Source organism: Drosophila biarmipes, chromosome X, assembly GCF_025231255.1.
Source record: "Drosophila biarmipes strain raj3 chromosome X, RU_DBia_V1.1, whole genome shotgun sequence".
NCBI lineage: Eukaryota > Metazoa > Arthropoda > Insecta > Diptera > Drosophilidae > Drosophila > Drosophila biarmipes.
Genome location: NC_066611.1, coordinates 9,771,080 through 9,787,527, shown reverse-complemented (window position 1 = coordinate 9,787,527; position 16,448 = coordinate 9,771,080). Strand labels below are relative to the sequence as shown.

The following is a 16,448-nucleotide window of genomic DNA, read 5'->3' as shown; positions in this document are numbered from 1 at the left end:
CTTTAAAGTAGATATAGGTACCCATGTTGGCTCCTGGCTCCTGGCTACTGGCTCCCGACTCCTCCCGCTGTTGTTTTGATTGCCCGATTAACTCCACGCAGGAGCGTTAAACCGTGTCCCTCGGCCCTTGGGCCAAAACAAAGGATACGGAGAAAAAAGGCGAAGAAGGAATCAACAACTCTCCGCCAGTTTCCAAGGCGTTGACAATCCGCAGGCCCCGTCAGTTGGCCTGGGCCTGGGCCGGGAGCAGAGCAACCGCAGCCCCTCGGATTTGCGGGGCGCCTTCTGGGGGGCGGTGCCAGGCGAAGAACCAACTATTGACAAAACAAGGCCAAGAAACGGGCGTAACTTTCTTCTCTTTCGTTTCCTCTTTTTATTTGTTAGATTTCACTTGTTTGTAACATGTTTTTTTATTTATTTATTTTTATTTTCTTGCGTTTACTATTTTTACTCGTTTTTTGTCTCCCTTCAGCCAGGGGCCTCACATCCCGCCCACTCCGATTGCTTGAATTACGTTTTAATTATTGTGTGTCCTGATAGATATCGGCATGTATATACGTTTAGTGTGTGTGTGGTGTGTGTGGTGTGTGTTGTGTGTAGCTTATTTACAACTATCAGATTACTCATTAATTCTGCTTGTCGACTTAGGCGTAAGTATTGTTATAGTGTTAGTACATAGTACAGTAGATCGGTAATATGCGTCTGCACTTTCATTTGACTTCACTTAAGATCCCTCTAAGAGTCACGCCCCCTAAGTGCATCCTCCACAGTCCTCCAACTGGCCAAACAATTTGGTAGCAAGATCGGAGGACGGAGATAGAGGGAGATGGTTAGAGGACAGAGACAGGGCGATGACAAATAAACAAGTAAACATGGTTAAAGCAAAGTGTTTTATAATAGAAAAAAAAAACAGAGCTGGTTTTGGCTTAAACACGGGTGGCATAAGTTAGACATAAGAATTATTGCATTTAATTACACGATCAATTCGAATCCTATTTTAAAATATTACATAATAACCGTACAATAATATTAATTAACAAGAAAAAGAACTGCAACGTTTATTCTGTCTCTTCCACGCAATCGTATGCGAACGCTTCCTCTAGGATTTGTCTTGGTTTTCTATTTAACTCTATTTAGTTTCGATCGTTTTACACTGTTTTGTTTTTGGGCAGGGACAATGCTGCTAAGTCAGATGGTGTTCTGAATTGAAAAATTTCTAAATACACAATCTTGTTCGCTTACATATGCTGACAATGAAAAATCCTATTAAAAACGACTACGCAATTAAACAAAATGAGAAAACAAACATACACATAAAGCTGGGGGAGAACAGAACGCACAATTCGTCGATCGACCTAAGCGGCAACTGGGGGTTCCTCCCCTGGATTATTGGGTTATTATCGTGTGTGGTGAGGGCTTGCCAAAAATCTTGTCCTTCTTGATGCAGTGGTGGTACATGTGTTTACGATACGTTGTCTATCAACTTGTTACTCGATTGCTAAACTCTAAAGAACGGGCATCGACGTCTGTTTAATGCCAGATCAAGGCCAAAAGCAATTTTGCGTCATTTTCGTATTGCGTGTGCACTTACTATAACCATTTTAATTGCGTTTGCATCTATGCGTTTCTCTCTGCTATCTGTTGTGTATTTAATCCATATTTGTTCTCGTTCTCCTCCGGTTCGGTTCTGCTGTGGTCTATATATCTGTTACGATCTGTTGCGATCCTTGCTCCAATCCTTTTTAGACTTTTGTTTGTTGTTATCAGCTATTGATGGCTAAACTAAGAGTTTTTTAAATCTTGTTTTTCTTTCTGCTTACATTAGAGTGTATATATATATATATATATATATATATTGTATGTATATATTTATATGTATGTGCGTGTGTGCGCAGATCATCACACGCCATCATCGAATCACTTTCTATCTTAAAATCCAATTATCATTTATCAATTATAATATATATATATAGAGATGTATATATATATTGTTGCTTGTTGTTCCGTCGCCAACTGATGGGGGGATGGGGCGAGAGGAGGTGGAGCAGGGGGGTGGGGCGGTTGGGGGCAGGGGCAATGGGGTCTCAAAGCATTTGTATTAGGCTGTTGTCAGTGTTAGTGTTAGCGGTAGTTCCGTAGGCTGGCGGTCCAACCGATATTATAACTCCATGTCCCTGGCCTCATCCTCGCTGTAGTCGGACATGCTCGACTCGCTGTCGCTGCTCTCCCGCTCCTGCTGCGCCGCCCGCAGCGCATCCTCGGTGGCATACCGCTGCACATAGTCGGCCACCTTGCGGTGGTACTCCTCCGGCTCGTGCAGGTACAATGCGGCCGCATCCCGATTGAGCGGATCGACCGGATTGGGATATGTGAGCAGTTGCGGCAAGAACGATTCGAAGATGTTCGATAGATCGTACAGCGCCGTCCAGGCCTGATTGATCACATCCAGGCACACGGTGCCGGAGGACTCGTCAATATTGGGATGGTAGATCTTGTTCACAAAACCGATGCTCGGCGATTTGAAGGGATAGTTGTCGGGCAGGTAGACGCGCACCTTCCACACGCCGCCCTCGTAGGGCGTCTCCGTGGGTCCGAAGAACTTGACGTGGAACTCGTTCAGGCCTCCCAGGATCGTCACCTCGTGCTTCGACTCGATCAGCTTGATCACATCGTTGTCCATGCGTCGCTTTCCGGCACTGGGCGAGGACATTTTGTTGGCTTTCTCTTGGGGGACTGGGGGGGTTGTCTGGCTTTTGATTTGATTGGTTTTGATTTGATTTGGTGTGGAGTGGTCGTCTCCTCGTTGTTTTTCTCTAAGGCTAAGGCGGTGTGTTTGTTGTTTGTTGGTTTTTGTTCCTTTTATATATTGCTATTGTGTTGCTTCCGCTTTCCGCTTCCGGTTGGCCAGCTGCTGCTCCTCCGCCTGCCTCGAACTGCTCCGCATTCGTCAACTCTCACTGGCACCGTCCAGAGCAAAACGGGAGCTGCCTGCAAATAGGATTGAAGGACACAAGGATGAGCCACGTGAAGGTTATTTGAATTGTACAATGTCCCCTGGCCAAACATTGCTATTGGGGTAGGTATTAAAATGATAATACAAATATCTATGGTTTCACATCATTTTAAAATTGATTTCTTAAAATAAATATTTGATTGATTAACAACTTATCTTAAATCATGTTACTGTTTACTTGCATAAACATGTTTGTTTTTTAAATATTTTATTTTTTGGCAGAGAAATGCATATTCTTAAACTGAGATACTTTTACAGATTTTGTTAATCTACTGATAAGTTTATCCGCCAAAAGCTCCCCTCTGCCAAGTGGGACCGTGGCGCCAAGGTGGGCGATACGATCTGGAGGAGGACGAGTTACCTTCTGAGTTATCTATATGCAGCATATATATTTATATTCATGGTTATGTGGGTCACCAGCGAATCTCGTGCCTTTGCACACACACACACACTCACACACGACATGCACATGCTGCTTGGCCTAAATGAGGAAACTATGTCAGCAATCTGTGACGTCGTCACCAAAATCCACCCACTCCCACTCCCGCGCGCGCTCTCTCTCTCCCAGTCTCTTCCCCGCTCACTCTCTAATACGTCATTGCCATTTGCAAAATTCGTTGTCCTTCGAAATGGATTTGCTCAACGGATTTATGCTGCATACTTTTGGGATACCGTTATGCTCTATCCCAATCCCAATCCCAATCCCTTTCCCCATCTCTCTTTCTAGCGCTCTCCCCACTCACTTGCTCTTGGCGATTTAGTTTCAATTTCAATTCCGTTTCCCTTCAGTGGGGTGGCAGAGGGGAGTTTTGGGCTGGCCAGTTGATTGGTTGGGTGGCTGTTGTTTTCAAACAAGCTCAGCTGTTTAATGTTGTTGCTCGAAAGTCACAGAGGGAGAGCGAGAGAGCACAAGAGAGGCAGCCCCACCGCAATCTTGAAATCAACAAATGTACAGTGGGGCTAAAAATTGCAACTATTATATCTTAAAAATTGTAAACAACAAAAATATAGGACATTTCTGACCAAATAAAACACAAGCAACAAAAGATCTTCTGAAAAGTTATCACTAATATTAAAAGCGATTTCTGGAAAAAGCTTTTGACACACCAAGTTGAACTCAGAATAATAAGAACTTATCATAACACAGTGAAACCTCCAGCACGACGTGCTATTTTAAAATAGGCATTTCGATTGACCCCACTGTGCCCCATTCTACGGCTCTCCCTCTCTCCAACCACTCTTCCACTCTTTGGGATGAGCTAATTCTGCTGTTACTCTCTTGCACTTCGTGTGTGTGTGAGTGCTGGCTCCCCCTCTTTCTTTCTCCTTTCGGCCGCCCCACATCAAAAGTCTTTCCGTTTCTGTCTTTCTGCCACGGTTTGGCTTCGTTACTTTAACAAATTGTGAAATTCTCTTTCGATTTCTGTATGTCGTTCGTGTGTTGAGGAGAATTGCTGTGCCTGTTGTTGTTGTTGCCGTTTCCGTGGCTTTACTGTACGCAATGAGCGAAGTAATACTGTTTACCGTCGTTGTCGTTGTTGTTTCTGTTGTCATTTGTATTGCTTTTGTGCAAGACTTTGAGGTGCAAGTGTGCGTGTGTGCGCTTGTGATGCGTCCACATGCACATGGAAGATCACCAAGCAACAAAAGCAGCCCCAGCGACAACAACAAAAACAAGCGGATAACAAAAAATAAAACAAAAAATTGAGAGTCAGCTGCAATTTGACGCTTTTGTTGTTGTCCCTTGGAGAGCTCCCTCTTTCTATTATAATGGGAATGTCTTCATTTTTGATTATCACCATGGGGCACACCGAGAATTTAGGGAAAACTTTTACATAAACACTTGTCGCAAAGCACGCGTAAACGTATAGTTTTACATTCCTTTAGGAATATATATGGTTTATTTGTTGGTAACCTGTTATTTACTTGCAACTAATGCTGGGTTTTCTCGACGATGATATTTGTTGTTAGCGACCCTCCTGCTCCCTTATGCACAGCTATCTGCATACGCGAGTGTGTGTTTTCGTTTTCGCTCGTTTTGTTGTCTACTTCAACTAGTTACTGAAAATTAACTGGCAACAGAGTTTCGAGCCCCCAAAGCAGAAAGCAGAAAAGCAGAAAGCAGCGCACGTTGGAGCTCGCGAGCATCTGACGGCGGCAGCGACGCCAGCATAAGGCGGAGAGCGACAATCAGGAGAGCAAGCGCAAAAGAGAGAGAGTGGTGGGGCGGGGGGTCGGGTATGGGGGCGGAGAGAGAGTTTACTGAGTGCAGTACACAGAAAAAAACAGCAACCTTTATTTAAATGCAGAAACATGGTTACTCCAAGGCGCTTTTTTGGAAACGCCTAAAAGAAGGCTTCGAAAAATATATTGTCCTCTAACTTCCAGTCAAAATTCATGGCATGCTTTTAGGTTCCAAGCGTCTTAAGGCTTTTAAATTTGTCAGTTAAAGAAAATGAAAGTAGGCTCCAAAAATATAAACCTAGTTAAAAATATATTCTTGCATACTCTTAGTAAAAGCCAGCCTCAGAAAAGTATGTTAGCATTCCGGATATATTTTGTTCTCAGTGTAGTGGCCCCCCTTCAAAGAAAAATCATAATAACAAAAGCGATGTGCAACAACAAATTAGACGAAAAGAGAGCCCCAAAGCAAGGCAAAGAAAAGCTATAATCAAGGACAGCGACAGCTGTAAAATGCAGCAAATGCAAAGCAAAGCCACAAAAACAACAAGAAGCTAGAGAAAGAAATGGGAAATAGCGGGAGAGAGGAAGATGGGCAAGAGAGAGACCAAAAAGCCGAAGTGGCGATGCCCTTCAAAATTGCACACGTGCGATTGTGTATGTGTGGAGCCTAGCAACAAAATATACAAATACATAGCAAAAGCAATTGAAGGAGGAGAATTAACGAGGTCAAATGCAACGGTTTAACGAAGGGTTCCAAGGCAAAATCAAAACCAAAGTCAAAAATTGGGAAGACATCTTTGCAGACTTTGTGTTTGCCTTCCTTGCAACCTCCCCCACACACACACAGTCGTATTGGGTCATTGACTGCGTGTGTGTGTGCTTGGCGGAGGGGTAATAAAACGGTAGCAATTTGTCGATAGTTCAAAATTTAACGCTTTTAATTCATTACTTTGCTTTTGAACAACACACTTAAAATTTTCGTGCTGATAAGACTTTTAAAACGCAAAACAGAGGGAGAAGGAGAAGCGAAAACACACAACGCAATAAGCAGGCCAAAGCAAAAGCAAAGTGCGTAGTTTTCGGGTAGGTGGGGTAGGGTGGTGCGCAAAAGGGATGGCAATAGCACAACAAAGAAAAGATTGCAACTAACGGGAGTTAAAGAGCTCCACACACCCGCACATAGCATAGGGCTTTCGATCAACGGTGAATTCTCGAAAATAGCGATAAATAAGAGTTGAAAGTTTGAATTTGAAGTCGGGCAAGTAAAATGCGAAATTAGAAGAGCGTGAGGGAGAGAGACAAAGAAGAGACATGAAAAACATTCACAGCTGTGCGGGGGTCAATCTGCTATTGTTGTTGTTGGTTTCTCACCCACACGCACACACACACTTACACGTACTGACTGATGTCCGTGATATTATTAAATGCAGTTATTCTATTTTTCATCGAACAATCATACGTACACCCACACACCCGCCGTATGTTCTGTACCTTTTCGTCTTTTTATTTTGATTTCTCCTGGTGTGTGTATATATTTGCAGTGGTCTCCCGTTTTAGTTGTTATTGTTGCTCGTGGGTGGTGTTGTTGTTGGCTGGCGGCCGCCGTCGATTCTCAGGCTGCGATACTTCACCACATTGTCGTTTGATCACCGTAATATGTTCATTTTCTTGGCAACACCACTTCTCCAATCAGTTGACTAATTTTGTTTTGTTTCCCGTGAAAAGACCAAAGCCTTCCTGACCGTTGCAATTGAGGAGATATATGTAAAAATACCAGTGTATCGATAGCGATATTTTTGCAAAAATAAATATTTATATCGGAGTATTTTTTGGGAAATTATCTGTGTATCGATATACTTTTTTTTCAATATTTTAGGATATTCCTGAATAACCAAGACAACATGGTTTTCATTCTCAAATTCGTGCAACCATCATTTAAATAAAATATGAAACACCTTAGTAAGAAAGCACAAACTTATCTTAAAAATATTTGCGAATAAATCGATAATTCGACCGTTATTTGAGCGCCATTTTTGAAATTTCGAAACGGTTAAATTCGAAACACTTGTGTTCCTTTTCTTATTTTTTCGCTATTTACTCCCCAGGATCTAAGGACTTTCGTTGAGATGGATTTCCCCTAAAGTTAAACACCCATCAAACATACTTGAATTGTTTTATTTATTATTTTCGTTTCTTACAATTGCAATTTCGTTTCGTTACATTTTGAATGCGCTTATTAAAACTGGTAATCTGTTTGGTTTCTGTTTTTAGGATCTCTGTTCTGTGTTAAAAATGAGAGGTTAACAATCTTTTAAATTAGCTCTATTTGCTTGACGTAAAACGTGTTTGTTTTTGTTAACGTAGTACTTTTAAACATTAATTGTTTTTATTGTAGCTTCGTGTACTCTTTGCCTCATTGATTTTGTTTTTATCTTGTATTGCAATTACCGAGAGTGTTATTTAAATTCAAAATCGAAAGGTACAATTTGTGGTTAATATTGGTTTTAGTTTCTGATTTAGTTTAGTTTATAACTGCTTGTAAATATCCCTTTTTTCTAACGAGACTTGGCAAATTAAATTCGCCCATGCATCAGCGGCGTTTCGAATTTTCGGTTTCAAACTAGGATCCAAGGGGAGTTTTCAATGTAAGTTGATAAATGTTTTGATTCAAATGCTTCGACTCAAATGGGTTGCTCCAACAACAGAACAATGAGGACCTCTCAAACGTAAACATGGAAATAGATCGCAATAGTCCAAGGGGAAAATCACATAAGATATTATGCAAAATCGACAATTTTTTAATTACATTAACTATTATTAGAATCCGGGCTCAAGCGATTTTCAAATTCCCTCCTATGCTACAGGCAGTGTTTCCAAAGCCACTTTTTGTTAACTGGCGTGCGTGATAACTTAAAAAGTTTATTGCTTCTGCGTTTTAGTGGCTTCTATTAAGTTGGAATGATAGCTGGGTGACGAAGGCCAATCAAAAATAATGATCAAATGTGATTCCGCCCTTATGTTCACTGTCTCATTGCTACTCTGGGTTAAAATGTGTTTACTTCCTTGTTTTTACTTTTTATTTTAATTTCGTTGTTTTTTTAGTCGGACAACTGTGACGCAACAATAACAAAGAAAGGCCAATGAAGTCTGTCTAAAACTAGTTATGTCTGTAGATGAGTGTACGTGTCTATATAGAGATAGATATAATCCTTCCCAGCGGATCTCTATTCAATAAATACAACGCTCGGGGTTTCCTGGGCCCCTCCAAATCTATTCACTAAATAACGTACAAATGCAAAATAACTGCTTTAAAATAAAGTAGAGTATAGTGTTTTCAAACTACCTTAAATATAACTAAAAGTAAGGATCTTTTCAAGGGCTCCGCTGGGAAATTTGCTTTATTCGCTTGAGAAGTAGTGAGAGAGATATAGAGAAAAGGTGGCGTACGCAAGAGGTCAACCTCCATATTTAGGGAAATTAAAACATAAAATAAATTAAGTAAATACAGAATTAACCCCTGAATGCCTACGCCACTGGGTGTGTGTGTGTGTGTTTCTTAGCGAGGGAGAAATGCAAATGGGTGTCCCTACTTTCAATGCCTTCTGCAGAGCGTTTCTTATCAATTTCCAGCCTGCTTAGCCTCCAATTAATATGTATTTGAGCTTTAACAATTGTCAATGATTTCCTGTTCGGCTTAGTTCTCCTCCTCATAGATTATATAAACAAATTTAACATTATATGCTCGTTACATTCGAATCGATTTGGATTTTGCTAGCTGCAAATATTTAGTCATACATCGTTAATATTTCAATTGTTTACTTGCAGATTACAATTAACGTCTCATTCGCATTTGCCATGAATGTATATTTTCATTATAGGTGTATAATTAGGCTATAAATATTTTATTCCTCGAACGTTAACGCTCTTTCTTTTCGTTTTTTGTTTGTTGTCAAAATTTTGAAGACCAAATAAATTGGCAATTATAACTACAAAAATTTAAAATTGAGGCTGATCTCCGACTCTGTTTCTGTTTCTGGCTAAAATTGTCCCTGGCTAAATTCTAAATTAGTGAAATCATCCTAAACTGGGGATAATTTAGTGTTATACTATTCCATTTCCTTCGTCTAGACGTTTACGGGTACGCAGATATCGCTATTGGGTATCCGCTCTATGAGGTTGCATCTACTCCACATGCAACTAGTACATTTGTCCTGCTTACAGACTATGTTCATAAGATATATGTAGAGTCGCCGTGTGTGTGTTCCCCTTCGAATCGCGTTCTTCTGGGTTCTGGGCTCTGAGTTACGAGGGCTATCTGGAGACCGAGACGCTAAACAAATGCGCAACAATTCACTGATCAAATCTAAAATAAGTTAAGAATTTACGGTTGGCTCGCTTGGAACGGCTCGCCTCACTAGCAACGCTTTACAATTTTGGTTTCCCTCCGTACTTTGGTTTCGATTTTACCGGGGTTTGGCCTCCTTAGGCCTTGAACAGCTGCGGGAACTCGTTGGCTATCTCCCGCACCAACTGCTGGTCGGAGGCACTGCACTCGGTCTCCTCGCAGAAGATGCGCGTGAAGATCTTCATGAGGTCGTGCTTGCGGTGTTGGTGCTCCTGGTAGTTCGTGTTGCGTAGGATGCGGCGGCACAGCTCCAAGTAGCAGGGTCGCGTCTGTAAACAAACCGGTTGTTATAGTAATCGAATTGATTTATTGGATTTCTGCAGACTCACCGAGCTGCCGGCGTCCAAGTCGGATAGCTGGCGAACCACTATATCGATCAGCACCTTGATGTCGTTCGTGTAGAACATGCCCGCCGTATCGGAGTGGCTGAATATGTCGATGAACATCCGCAGCACCGTGTTCATGTGCTCGTTAGGATGCTTTAGCAAGCGCGTGGGATCATCTGTTGGGAATTTAAGAACGTAATTAATATTTGTATAAAATAAAATAAAGTAGTTAACCACCAGATGATATATTATCTGTTAATAAGTTGAAAGTATTATTTATTACTTCAGGTATTAAAAAAAAAAAAAGCAAATCCTAATAAACAAATTGTTTTTGATATATTAACTATATCAACCTTAGAATATTGTAAAACCAAAGGGTTGAAACTTACACACTCGATCTATTAACACAATGTGTAATACGAAATCATCTGCTTAAAATTAATAATAATTAATCAATAATCAATATATACCTATTACTTAATAAATGATATATGTACTGCTTTAAGGGTACTTTTTAAAATATTTTTGAACTTAAGCCTCCAAACCCACCTTCTCGATTGAGCAGTAGCAGCAGCTTCTCCGTAAACACCTTGGCGGAGGGCAGGTTCTGCATGCCCTCGATGATAACATTGAAGGTATGATCGCTGAATTGCTGGTTAAAGGCCAATATCAAGGCAATGACCATGTCCACCAGGAGCTCCGGATTATTTCCCTCGACAATTTCCAGCAGAAAGCTGGCAAAGTGCACGCCCAAATAGTCTGCAAGATATGAATGTTAATCCATTCACTAGATATTAAGTGCCAAGAACTCACCCTGATGATTGACCGGCATGGGCTGCCCAAGGGAGAAGATGATGGTCAGCATCTTGACCAGCTGCTTGAAGCGATCCAGGTTGGCGAAGTGCGTCTTCATGTCCTCCACCTGGAAGTGGAAAGCAATGCATTTTAAATGGCGAGCCCCTACTTGACATGTCCCCGCTCCTGCTTACAATCTCCAGGGGCAGCACCGAGGTCAGCAGTATGTCCACAATGATGTAGTCCAGATGGCAGGCGGCCGTGAAGGTCTTGAGCAGCAGCCGCTTGATGGACCAGCGCGTCTCCATCTGATAGTATTGCACCAGGTTGATGAACATCTGGTACTGATCGCAGGACATCTCGTAGCAACTGATGCTCTCATCAGCGTTGATCTGTGGGGGATCATTTACGATACAAATATTAGTTAATCTGGATAAATCCCTAGCGCTACTAAAACATTGCCTACTTTTGAGCAAAATCAAGAAGTTTCCTTTAGTACATTTAACAGAATCCTAACCTATACACAAAGCCATGAGCTAGATCTCACCAGAATCTCGACGAGCTCCTCGAGGAACTGGATGATGTCCTCCTCGTCCTCGTAGAGCATCCAGGTGCGCTGCTCCGTGTCGTTCTTGCAGTCGGCCAGCTGGGCGAAGAGGTACTGCAGCCGCTTGGCGTCGTGCGTGATGCCCAGCAGCTCCTTGGGCGTGGCCACCTTGCCGGTGACATGGACGGCCACTGCCTCCAGGTACGGATTGATGGCCCCATTGTAAAGCTGCTCCAGGCTGGTCAGCACCACGCGCAACGCCTCGCAGGAGAGGTCGAAGCTGAGGTTTGTGTTCCGCCGCAGTGCGTCCACAATCTGGTAGACATCGGAGGACTCAACCTTCAGCTGACCCCCGCCCGTGGCTCCCTCCTCGATCCTGCCCAGACTCAGACCGCGCTGCCGATGCGAAGGACTATCGATGCTGTCCAGTGCCTGACTATTGTCCGCACTGTCGCCGTTGGCCTGGCAGCCATCATCACTCGGCACGGCGCTGGCATCATCCGACTTGTCCGGCGCACTGTCCGCCTCTTCCTGCTGCAGTTCCTGGTGCCGGGCAGCCGTGCTCCCGTTGCCGTTGCCATGGCCATTGCCGCCGCTGCTGCGCAAAGCCGAAGCCGAGGCGGATGCGGAAATGGATGCCGAGGCAGTGCTGCCATTCGCCGGCTTGTGCTGCTGGCTGGTGCTCATCTGGCTGGTCTCCTTGTATGTGGTGACCACATCCTCGCTGGTCGTCGTAGTGGTCGTTGTCGTCTCCGAGGGCTCTGACGTGATGCTATTGTCCTGCGCCACATCCCCGCCGACGGTTGCCTTGCTCGTTGCGGCCGCCGTGGGCGTGGCTGGAGCTGGTGATGGAGCTGGCGCTGGCGCTGGCGGTAGCGGCTGCTGCTGCTGCGGCGTCTGGATGGTGCAGCTGCTGCCCTGGAACTGCATGCTGCCCATGCTGGGCGACTCAATCATGGCCTGGTTTTGCAGGGCGCCGCACGTAGAGCCCACCGCCGGGCTGGACATGCTCTTCTTGCTCATGTCCAGGCGCTGGGGGCCACCGCCACTGCCGCTGGGCGGTGGACTGTGCTGGCGGTGCTGGGAATGGAGCTGCGTCTGGGACTGGGTGGGATGGGGATGCGAGTGCCGGTGGCTGCCCTTGTCGCTGTAGCTCTGCGAGTAGGACAGCGAGGAGTCGCCATCGCGCTCGGAACTCTCCTGAAAGGGGTGTTCAAATTGAGATGGCTTTCTTGGTGCATGCACTATAAACCCACCGCGTAGAGTCGCTCCATGGTGTGCTTCTTCTCGCGCAGCCTGTCCAGCAGCTCGTCCTTGGACATGATGCCATTGATCTCATGGTCCGTGCACTTCTCCAGCGATTCTATCGAGGAGTTCAGAAAGCTGATGAGAAAGTCGTGCTCCACCTGGTCAATTTTTGGGCGGTTAGTAACTCGTTTGACCTCTTATTCGAGAAATGTGTGCCCACCTTAATCTTCATTACGTAATTGGAGGGCACGAAGCCGATGTTGCCCTTCATGCTGACCACTTGCCACCAATTGCGCTGGCGGGCGGACGTCTGGTACAGGATGAAGTACTCGCCCTCATCGAAGCTAATGGTCTTGGGATAGACCGCCTGGAAGTCGTACAGGGCCTTCAGCATCTCGATGCCTATGCCGATGCCCAAGCCGATGTCAGTGCCTCCTGCTGCTCCTGGTGCTCCTGCTCCACTGGGGCCACTTGCTCCGCCTTCTCCAGCTCCTGCTGCCTCTGCTGTCGCTGAAATTTGTATCAAACAGAGGGACGCATCATTTGAGTTGAATTTCAAAGTGGAAAATGGGGAAAATCGCCCAGTTGAGGGCGTCGGCACTCACAGAAGAGATGCGGGTAAAAGTGCAGCGGGCGCTGAACTTAAATAAAAAATCAAAGTTCACTGCCGAGGGCCGAGTGGCGAACTGCCGACGGATCTGACTTTTTCTTGGCCTGCGAATTTTTCCCAGCAGGAATTGCGACTGCACCGCACTGCACAGAGTTCCGCAGGACTCACGCACACAGCCGCGGCACAGGATACGCCTGCTGATGGGATTCCTAATAGAGCGCCCCCACACAGGAAGAGGAAAATGCAATTTTCATATTTCACTGGCGCTCGCTCGCTTTTCCTGCCTTTCCCGTTTCTGCTTTGTGCGCTGCTTTCTGGTCCTGCAACAACGCCTTGCGCTTTTGATCCTTTTCAGCTTACATTGTTTTCCCCACAAACACAAACACGCCCGAGAGAGCCACGTGGCTTCTGCGCGCTCCACTCTCCCAGCTACACCGCAGAAAAGAACCTATTCAGGACATTAAAAAAAACCTTCTAATGGTAGTAGTAAAAACCATATTCTATCTTCTAATTTAATATATTGTAATTAATTTAAAATAAAACCATGTATACCATTGCAAGTTGGAGTCCTAAAGCTTGTAACAAAATCCCGAGTTCGATTCCCACCTCTGCCCAAGAATTTTTTTTATTATATTTAGGCAAAATAATGATTTATTAATTTTTAAATAAAAAATGGTAACATTTATAAAAATGTTTCATTGTGATCCTTAGTTTTTGCTTTGTGTGAAAATCTCAACATATCATTTATAAAACAAAAATAAAAAACAATGAAAATTAATTTTAAAAGCTCGTAAAAAGAGGCGGAGTTCGAATACCTCTACTACCCACGAATTTTTTTTATTATTTTTGGAATCAATAAATGTTTTCATATTTTAATAATAAATCTTATAGGAATGTTTCTTTGTGTGCCTTTGTTGTTGCTTTGTGTGAAAATCTGAACACGGACAAATCCGTTTCAAAACACAGCGGCCCCTCCACAGCCCCGCCCACTTGAGATTTCTCTCTCCACGCGCGCGCATTTCCCTCTCTCTCGGAATGTCCTTGCCAGTGCGAACCGGTTCATAAATTAGCCAAGTAACGGTACTAATAACCGTAATATTACACATTTGGGGCCTACAATGTAAAATCTAGTAAATCATCACAAATTTAAATAAATATGCCTAAGATTTTGCTACAAATTGAAATATACGAATGTTTTGCTTTACTTTAAACTTTTCTGTTTACACACGCAGACTTTTAAATATAACTATTTTTTATAAGTAAAATGAACTAGATCTTAAAACAGCTCAAACTCCATTTCAATTATTTAGGCTAATAGGTTTAGGTTTAGAGGTTTATGATTATTACCTATAAGAATCATTTCAATTTTCCATATTTTAAAATTTATAACTAAATATTTTATATGGATATTTAAAATATTGAATACAAGCAGAGTATGAAAATTAAAAGTAGGTAACCAAAACATAAGATCTGGTTACATCTTTTAAAAATTATTATGAACTAGATCACAATACATAATTATTTACGCTTACAAAACTTATGAGGTTCAAGCAGTTATGTAGCTAATTAAGAGTAAAATAAATTGCTGGGCAGAAATATAATTACAAAATAAAGGGATAAAAATCTTTTAAATTTTTTATATTTAATAGATTATAACTAAATTGATTGATATTTAAAATGTTGAATATAAGCAAAGTATAGAAATGTAAACTATCACTAGGGATCCAAAACAAAGGATTTGGTATATCCTTCAAAAACATTTTAGCCCGTTCCTCATCTTACATCGATCCCCTAACTGTAAAGTACCGTTTTCGAGGACTAATGATTCCGGAACTTGTCAAAGGCACCTGCTGGACTCTCACACAGACAAACTCGCACCCACACACACACACAGTCACAGGGCAAAAGCGGAAATAATGTATGGAAATGCGACAATGGGGACAACAGAAAAGGAGGTGAAGAAAAGAGAATTTGCCCGCCCCCGGACCGCCCCGCCCCGCCCACTTACCCATCTTTTGGGGCGCACCTTTTACTGTAATTGCGTTTGTCGGTTGTTGTTGTTGCTGCGCTGCTGTAGTGAATTCCCGTTGTTTGTTGTTTCAGACGTCACCTATCCCTCGTCCTGCTGCCTCCTCCACTTCCTCCTCTTGACGTCCACGAGCCAAGGACGTTGGCACATGTATTTGCATATGTGTGTGTGTGCCGTTGTCTTCTTTTCGTCCTGCCGATGGGCGTGTTTCCTGCTCTGCTTCTTCTCCTTTGTGCTCGATGTCCTTTTCGGGCGACAGTTACTTTCGCTGCGCCATCACTTGTTGTTGTTCCCTTTGGCAGCAGCACGCGAATGTGAATGTGAAATTCACTTGATTAATTTCGATGATGCGAGATGCGAAGCGAAACGTGTACGATGTACGATGATGCTGCTCTCGCCAGAGGCGATGCACTTGTTTTTGTCTCCTTTGCTCCACTGTCTATTTGTCGCCGGCGCGGCAGGGCAGGGGGGCGAAGTGGGGCATGGCGTGATCACTCGATAAACGGAACTATAAAAAAAAAGGTTAATATAAGCAAATATTAGGCACTTATCAAACTCATATATAACTTAAATTTACAATTTAATTTTTTTAATATTTTGAGTATTTTTTACTAAACAATCTTTGAACCAATCGAGTGCTCACTGTACAGCGGTAGGTGTATGTGGTTTTTGCAACGGCACTCTTCCACACCCAGAAAAAAAGCCGCAAGACACCCGCTCACACACGCACACAAGGGTTAAGGCTGCCTAGAGTTTGTTTATATTTGGTTTTTAGCCAGCAACTAATAACGCCACGCCAAAATAGCCACTACATAGTTACTCTAGCTTAGTGTTTATTAAATTACCAACTTAAGTCCGCGGAATCAACAAACAAACATTATCCAATCACTTGTTTTTATTTCGCTATTTTGTTTTTTTTTTACAGCTTAGAGGTGGGGCATGCCGGTCTGTTATCGTTATCGATTTTTGGTCATACGGGGCTGCCAACTTGGCGCCTAAATTCAAAAATGAAAAGCTTTCTCCTTTGGTTTTTAGCAAAACGTTTTTATTTACTTGCATTGAATACATTTTAACTAAGTTGTGGTGGACCGTACAGTAGGGTGGTGTATATAAAAATACTGTTTTGAAGGGCAAGCAAATAATTGGGCTCTCGTTACAAAAATGGTAATTTAAATGCTAGCAAATTTTCTGGTTAAATGTTTTGCCTGTGGCACACATATATAAAGTTTTGTTTTTAGTTGGTTGTAAGTTATAACTTATAACCGTTTTTGTAATCTTGCATTTTCAGCTA

The 16,448-nt window shown here is 43.0% G+C and overlaps 2 protein-coding genes across 6 annotated transcripts; both read right to left on the bottom strand.

The window, feature by feature from the left end:
- Positions 1-345: 345 nt before the first annotated feature.
- LOC108024018 (ubiquitin-conjugating enzyme E2 H) lies at positions 346-6,932 on the bottom strand. Of its 2 annotated transcripts, none has more exons than XM_017093779.3 (2): positions 6,689-6,932; positions 346-2,988 (listed from the first exon to the last, which is right to left on the bottom strand). In XM_017093779.3, exon 2 carries the CDS (start codon positions 2,708-2,710, stop codon positions 2,159-2,161), a length of 552 nt encoding a protein of 183 aa, XP_016949268.1. In that variant the 5' UTR covers positions 2,711-2,988; positions 6,689-6,932; the 3' UTR covers positions 346-2,158. The 2 variants fall into 2 exon arrangements, with proteins under 2 accessions (XP_016949268.1, XP_043949036.1); XM_044093101.2 differs by lacking the exon at positions 6,689-6,932 and adding an exon at positions 4,940-5,093.
- Positions 6,933-7,356: 424 nt separating this feature from the next.
- Positions 7,357-16,110, bottom strand: LOC108023958 (NCK-interacting protein with SH3 domain). Of its 4 annotated transcripts, XR_007764014.1 has the most exons (11): positions 16,003-16,110; positions 15,137-15,665; positions 12,739-13,028; positions 12,527-12,676; positions 11,271-12,470; positions 10,918-11,115; positions 10,742-10,850; positions 10,478-10,687; positions 9,932-10,104; positions 9,583-9,871; positions 7,357-9,527 (listed from the first exon to the last, which is right to left on the bottom strand). XR_007764014.1 is itself a non-coding variant. In XM_044093636.2 (10 exons), exons 2-10 carry the CDS (start codon positions 15,138-15,140, stop codon positions 9,680-9,682), a joined length of 2,526 nt encoding a protein of 841 aa, XP_043949571.1. In that variant the 5' UTR covers positions 15,141-15,665; positions 16,003-16,110; the 3' UTR covers positions 7,357-9,679. The 4 variants fall into 4 exon arrangements, 3 of the variants coding, with proteins under 3 accessions (XP_043949571.1, XP_043949572.1, XP_016949151.2); XM_044093636.2 differs by having other exon boundaries at positions 7,357-9,871; XM_044093637.2 differs by having other exon boundaries at positions 7,357-9,871; positions 15,155-15,665.
- Between the last annotated feature and the right edge of the window lie 338 nt (positions 16,111-16,448).